This window comes from Anabrus simplex, chromosome 5 (assembly GCF_040414725.1).
Source record: "Anabrus simplex isolate iqAnaSimp1 chromosome 5, ASM4041472v1, whole genome shotgun sequence".
Classification (NCBI taxonomy): Eukaryota; Metazoa; Arthropoda; class Insecta; order Orthoptera; family Tettigoniidae; genus Anabrus; species Anabrus simplex.
Window position 1 is genome coordinate 47,171,379 of NC_090269.1, and position 7,858 is coordinate 47,179,236.

A 7,858-nucleotide genomic window follows, 5' to 3' on the forward strand; every position below is an offset into this window, starting at 1 on the left:
CATCGAATTGACTCCTCTGATGGGGTTGATGTCATGAAGGGCATTCTGTCGTAAAAACTTGCTACGATTATTCATTTCACTTCATACCCAACCTCTTAGGGAAAAGGGACAAGGGCTGGACATACAAAAGAGTATTTCTTTTTAAAAATAATACAATACTCTTAGTATTGAAAAGGGGGGACTCTTCTCAGTTTGATTTCAGTAGAAGTCTCCTATAGCAAGTGCTGCGTATAACAAGAACCCCATTGTAACGTCAGTTTTTTCTTGTACCTTGAAAATTCCTATTTTTAAACTGTGTGTTGTCCTTCGGTTACAGCGAGAGCCCTATCACTGATGGATCCATTATTATGAGTGATTAAGCACGTGTTATTTGTTCTGTTATTGATATATATGCAATCCATTGATTATATGGAATGCAATTTCTATAAAGCACTTTTCTGCCTTATCAATACTTCACATTTTATCTATTTGCAGTATATGTTTCGAGAGCTACTACTCTCTTCTTCATTGGTGCCAAAACATCGAACTAAATCCTAGGACTTGTTACATTTGTACAAACAGTCATCAACAGAAATAAATTATACATAAATCTTGATACCATTAAAATATTTCTTTGTGTCTAAACTTTTTATTTATTTATTTATTTTTTATTTATTTATTTATTTATTTATTTGTTTGTTTGTTTGTTTGTTTGTTTGTTTGTTTGTTTGTTTGTTTGTTTATTTATTTATTTATTTATTTATTACCAGGCAAGTTGGCTGTGCGGTTAGAGGCACACGGTTGTGAGCTTGCATCCGGGAGATAGTGGGTTCGAATCCCACTGTCGGCAGCCCTGAAGATAGTTTTCCGTGGTTTCCCATTATCACACCAGGCAAATGCTGGGGCTGTATCTTAATTAAGGCCATGGCCACTTCCTTCCAACTCCTAGGCCTTCCCTATCCCATTGTCGCCATAAGACCTATCTGTGTCGGTGCGACGTAAAACCACTAGCAAATTTTTATTTTATTTTATTTTTCCCCTTAAATTGTACTGGTAGATGGAGAAAGGGGCAAGCCCCACATACACGGAAATGTATGTACGTAACGAGTTCACTGGTGGCAATAACCTGGCTGTGTTTAAAGGGATGCGTTTGTTAATTAAACATTCTGCCCGTCGCTGGATACCCTCTAGTTTCTTCATATTTTCCATTGTCGTTGGATGCCCGGAAAGAAGGCCATATAATAGTATGGGCCGCACTAAGGAAATATAAGCCGTTAGTATGTTACTATGTCATTTAGTGAAAACTTTAAAAATAGAATATTTTCAAATCATAAAGTCATATTAAATTAGTCACTATATACTAAAATTTAAAATCTGCTGTGATCTTGAAACTTCTTACGTCCTTATTTACACCTTTAGAAAAAGGGTTTATTTTTTATTTTTATGTCTTTGTGTTTAAACTTACACTTATTATATCACTTTGTAAACACTTTAAAATAGAATAATTTTCAATTTTTAAATGAATAAAACATATTAAGTTAGTACTATATGTTTAATTTAAAATACAGCCTGTGGGAAATAAAGTTCGGTGAATAGTCCTGTACTATCATCATAGATGAACAATGCACGACAGTGACCTTACTGACCTTCGAAATAGTCCTCTCCCATAACTATGCACTGCTGAGATCGACGATACATGTCCTGGAAACTTTGCAGGAAGGCTTCCTATGGGATGGTGTTCAAAGGCCTTGTCACGTTTCGTTGGATGTCAGGAATATTGTCAAATCTCTTTCCTTTCAATGCGAGTTTTAGTCATGGGAATAGGAAGAAGTCTGGAGGATTGAGATCTGGCAAGTATGGGGGGGATGTTCAAGTTGCACCACCCCCATTTTTGCCATGAACTGTTTAATGATATTGGCTGTGTGTGGGCGATCATTGTTATGGACAAAAAAACCATGAACCTTGTTGTGCATACTGGGGTCATACCTTGCGTAGACATTTCATGAAACGGGTCAAAATTTCAGTGTACCATGCAGCATTCAACGTCGTTCCCCAGGTTGAAATTCCTTGTGAATAATGCCTTGACTATCGAAAAAATTGATGAGCATCATTATGCTGCGTGACTTTTCGGCTCTGACCTTTTTCCGACGAGGGAATCCCGGAGAACGCCATTCTATGCTTTGCTGTTTTGTTCCAGGGTCGTACCTGGACACCAGGTTTCATCCTCAGTGACAATACAGTTCAAAAAATTTGCTGTCCCATCCCCTGTTTCAACAAAATCCTGTGAAGCCTCTAAACATGCCTGCTTCTGATCGTCAGTCAAGTGATGTGGCACAAGACGAGAACACGTTTTGCTCTTCCCTAACTTCGGGGTAACGATTTGTCGCACGGATTCATGGTTAATCTGCAGTTCATCCGCTATTATGTGCACAGTTAATCACCGATCGTTTGTGATTAATGTCCTCACCTTCCCAATGTTTTTGTCACTGACGGCGGTCGACGGTCTTCCGCTACGGGGATTGTCAGAAACACTTTCCCGGCCTCCTCAAAAACGGGCAAACCGCTCATACACACACTTCAAGGACAGTGCTTGGTCTTCATAAACACGTACCAGCATCGCATGCGTTTCTTTCGGTGTCTTGCCAAGCTTAAAACAAAACTGTACATTGATCTACTCATGTTCATGTACGCCTTTCAGAACCAACGCACTAAACACGCACTGTGTCAAATAGGTCTTACACGGCACACACACGATGCTCAACTGAACAACGTTGGGAGCAGGTGGTCAAAACCTGGTGCTACGCTGGTGCAGCATTGTGTGGCATCATTGTTGCCAGATCGACCGTTCTAACTTGATTCACCGAACTTTGTCACAGGTTGTACTTTCTGTTCTGTTCTTGAAATTTCTCCTTTCCTTATGTCCTTATTTACACTGCTATAGTTCTGAGACCTTTCATATACATCGGAATTTCTCTTCTTAATCCCGTCCGACCATGTAAGCCATTGTACAATCAAATTCTTCAGTTTCAGCTGGTTACCAAATTTGTCAAAACTTGAACAACATTATTACACTAGTCTGAACAAACATGTCCTTAGTCTTCTGCTTGCTGCCAATGAGGTCATTCGAAGTGCGATTTTTTTTGCCCCGATCAACTTGAATTATCGGGGTTTTACAGTATATATTTAAAATTGCTTCTTTTTTTTTAATATCCAGTGCCTTAGAGCCTATTTTGCATGTTCTGTCTGCCTCTCTTCCTCTTTTTTTCTTTTTTTTTTTTTCTTTTTTAAGTCCATAAACATCTGGGCTCTACCAATCACTAGCATCCTGCAATTGGACATAGAGTGTGTTACAATAACCCTATTGCTAAGCTACTTGAGAATATACTGAGATGGGATTCGATTCCTGGACGGTCCACTCAACAAGGTGCATTATACCTGCATACATTGTTATTCAGATAGTACTTTATAGATGTCTTTGATGGGTATGTAAGATACTGTTCCTGGCACTATGCACGATTGCTGTCAGTATGCTGTATTTCAAGCGTATATGTTTTAGTATGGCATTCATTCTGAACGAATATGCTAATGTATGTCCAACCCTTGTCCGGTTTCTCTACGGGATCGGGTATGAAGTGAGATGAGTATATAGTTTTCCTGAGTGAAGTTTCATCTTCATGTCTTACAGTAGTTTTCCATCATTGAATTGCAACAAGTATGACACTGTCCTTTTTCTCCATGTACTGATTTTCCACTTCTGCCGAAGCAAATTTCTCAAACCAGTGATGGAAATGAATTTAATGTGTAAAAATATTGTTTTTACGCATTGTGGTGATTGTGAATGTTAACTTAATTTTATTTTTATTTTTTACAATTTGCTTTACATCATACCAACACATAGGTCTTATGGCGATGATAGGATAAAAAAGAGCTAGGAGTGGGAAGGAAGCGGCTGTAGCCTTAATTAAGATACAGCTCCAGCATTTGCCTGGTGTGAAAATGGGAAAACATGGAAAACCATCTTCAGAGCTGCTGACAGTGGGGTTCGAACCCAAGCTAACAGCTGCGCAACCTTAACTGCATGGTCAGCTCGCTCAGTAAACTGTGATAGAATAGTCGTGTAAATTGTGATAATATTGGTGAACATGCTAGTCCTCTTGAAGGAAAGAAAATTATGATGATTCCATGCTGGTGGGCATTATTGAATTCAGTATTATGTGGTAAAATTCATTTTATGAACATCATCAAATTGTGAAAAAGTATCTCAACTCCTGTATATTCTTCTATATTTTTAAAAAGTAAAGATAATAATTCAGAATATATATATAACCACATTTCATTTTAAAATTGCATCTTGCTGTTATAATATATTATTCATAATTTACCTATTATTTTCCTCTTTAGATAGTACAGATCCAAAATTTTCTTGTGAAACAGGATCCTTGGAACCTGTGCCTACATCATTTTCTGGTAGCATAATGAATGCATTTGATCAGTTCCATCTGTTTCATATTTCTTCTGTCCTATTCCAAAATCCATATGTTATGTGTTATATGTGTTGACCAGTTAAATGTGTACTTTTTGTCATGAAATTTTATTTTTAACTTTTTTTCTACAGGAATCATATGATCGTGCAAAAGCAATCTTGAAAACGCACCATAAAGAGCACAAGATGTTAGCAGAAGCTCTGATCAAATACGAGACATTGGATGCAGATGACATTCGTGCAATTATGAAGGGGAAAGAATCGCCAGACAAAACGCAGCCGGTATGACACAGCTAGGGTGGATGTCTGTTTACTACTCTCTACCTGCTTAACCAGGTTAATTTATTTGTTGCTCCTGGAATGAGGAAACTTTAAACCAATCCAAGAGAGTAGAAAGGATAAGAGAACTGTTAAAGGGCAGTATCATTGTCAGATCTTTCCATTCTCATGCATGATCAGGAATAGCAAAATAGCAGATAGGTCATGATTCACTTGCCTTATTCTGTGTACTTGGTTTGGATTTTATTTTTTCACTTAAGAAATTCAGCTAATTGTGAACTGTTGTAATAGCTCATTGTACCTTTTATTTATTTATACTTCTTATTTCTTTCCAGTGAAAGTTTTAAAGAGTTGTCTAAGATGTACTGGGATATTGAGAGGGTTTTTCTTATTTAACTTTGTGTGCCTAATGTCTTTTATGCAAGATCTGTATCATCCCATGTGAAAAGAAAGAAATTCATATTGTTGAAAATATATCAGTCTTTGATTTTTTTATTCTCCTGTACTTCATATTACTTTAAAATATCTACTGTATTTTAAAAGTGTGGGTAATAGATCAGATGGTTCACTTATCAAACGGGCAGACAAGTAATAAGTGCACTTCATTGGAATTCTATGACATTACGTAGGGCACTTCATTAGGAACTAAAGAATGGTTTAGTTAGTTGCTCAGTGTATATGCTACTGTAGAATTAGTACAGAAAAAATATATATGAGAATGTGCAGTGATACAAGCTCTTCATTGTCAGTGATATAAAATATTTCTATCATCCACATTTTTATGCTTTTCAGTTTGTTGTACTCAGTAATTCTGTATTCTTTATTGTAAATCCAAATTAATGTTATTTTTTTTCACCTTTCATCCTGGAATTAATTAAGGTTTTTTTATAAAAGTTTAATTCTATAAAATATTCATACTTTAATTCCTGATCTTTAATTCATTCTCATTTTCTTTGATCGGAGACACTTCCAAGTTTATCTTCTGTCTGTTTTCTCATGCTATTTTTATATATAATTCGACAATGTTCTTTGGTGTTTAATGGAGTGTTATTACTTTTCCAGGTGAGCCATTTACGTTTTAAAAATGCAACTGCCAAATTACAAGAGCTTGAACAGGATGCTACCTTCGACCCAGCATAAAGGTATTCCAAAGAGTATCTCACTGTAATTGTTAATTTAAAATTATGTTTTTGAAGATGGTATTGTCTTCAGGTAAATGGCATGTCTTGATGAATTGAAATAATTTTCTTGCAGAAATCAAGATAGATGAAAGTTCACAAGTATATGATTCACTAAAACTGAAAGAGCAATACGCATTCTGATTGATTAACAGGTTTTTCTTAAGTCCAGCTTGCTGTATTGCTATATTAAAAAGTAATCCATCCTGCTCAAGCTTTATTGATCCATATTCAGGAGAACTGTTAAGGTGAAGATAACATCCATTAAGGTTCAATATGTTTTTTTTCCTAAAAGTTTTGATTTGAATTTGGACATTATAAATACTTGTAATGAGACTGATGTACTAGTGTTTTTGAATCCTGTTTTCATTTGCATTTAAGTGGAAATTTGTTATGTCTCAGTGTACAAATATGAATTTGACTGAGAATAAACAGAAGAAAAGTAATGCTATTGACCTGTAATCAATAAATTTTGATAGGAATGGAATAAAATAAAATACCATAGACTTTTATTTGTGTTGGTCATCCTTTATCCTCGTACCAATAATTTTTATTATATACCTTTCTATTTTTTTTTTCTTCTTTACGTCACACCGACACAGATAGGTCTTATGGCGACTATGGGACAGGGAAGGGCTAGGAGTGGGAAGGAAGCAGCTGTAACCTTAATTAAGGTACAGCCCCAGCATTTGCCTGGTGTGAAAATGGGGAAACCACGGAAAACCATTTTCAGGGCTGCCGACAGTGGGGTTCGAACCTACTTTCTACGCTTTTACTCCTTCCTTTTATATTTCATTACTACGAACCTGACTTAATTTGTCACCCATGTCAACATATATATACATTTCAGTAAAGCTTCTAGAAAAACCAACTATTAGTGCTTGCACTACTATTCTTGTTGTTGAAATATTTGTGACATTTTAGTATCTATATATTATAAATTTGCGAAATTGTATGTGTAGCTTAATTAAGATGGTGCTTGGTTGTTTCAAGTCAAGGAAGAACCATATGACATCTCGAGTCCCTTGGTGCATAAAATGTTTGCGCATAATACTCGTAAACATTTAGCATAGGAGTATTGTAAAGGAAGTACCTGAATAGCCGCAATCTTTTTTGTTTGAAGATCGGTGAGACAACAATAGTTCATCAAATTGTTAGGAATTTATCCACTTGCTAATTTTACATTGCTCAAAACTAGTTGAGGATCAGATCATAGAAAATCCATTGGATCCTACAAAATCGACAAATTTCAGCAGGTCTTTATTGGGTCTGCCCTGTTATACTACTTAAAATATACACTAGTGGCCAAAAGTCATGGGAAGACACTGAATGTGATGTTAATAACCAGTTGCTCCTCCGTGAACCCTCAAAATGGCAGCAATACTGCGAGGCATCGACTCTACAAGGTGTTAGAATAGAATCATTCTGGAGGGATCTGGACTCCTGCATCTTGCACTGCTACCCACAATTGGTCTTCTGTAGTTGATACGGGGTTCATGGAGCGTACACCAGTATCAACAGCATCCCATAAATGCTCGATTGGATTAAGATCGGGAGATCTGGAGGGCCAATTCATGGTCGTAACTTCACTGGAGTGCTCCTCCAACCACCTGCGTGATACCACAGAGTGGTGACATAGCGCATTTTCCTGTTGAAACATGGCGTCTCCATCTGGGTACTCTAGGGCCAGAAAGGGGTGCAGATGGTCTGAAAGAATGTACACATAACGTGTACCTGTCAGCACTCCCTGCAGCTGGACAGTGGGGTCTAATTGCGACCATGAGAACGCCGCCCAGACCAGAACTGAACCACCTCCCACTTGGACACAACCTTGTTGACACACAGGATCCATAGCTTCATGGGGCATACACCACACTTACGCACCCATCAGCTCGATACAACTGAAACCAGGATTCATCGGACCATACCACACGCCGCT

General features: G+C 37.1%; 1 protein-coding gene across 4 annotated transcripts in view; it reads left to right on the top strand.

Moving 5' to 3' along the window:
- YME1L (ATP-dependent zinc metalloprotease YME1L) overlaps positions 1-6,425 on the top strand; it is a 138,254-nt gene extending 131,829 nt beyond the window's left edge. For 2 of the 4 annotated variants that reach the window (XM_067146881.2, XM_067146884.2), the window contains 3 exons: positions 4,595-4,744; positions 5,804-5,883; positions 5,996-6,425. In XM_067146881.2, the coding sequence (XP_067002982.1) occupies positions 4,595-4,744; positions 5,804-5,881 (228 nt within the window). In that variant the 3' untranslated portion in view covers positions 5,882-5,883; positions 5,996-6,425. Of the gene's footprint in view, positions 1-4,594; positions 4,799-5,803 lie in introns of all 4 variants that reach the window. The other 2 variants (XR_010860163.2, XM_067146883.2) reach the window with 2 other exon arrangements.
- The last annotated feature ends 1,433 nt before the right edge of the window (positions 6,426-7,858 follow it).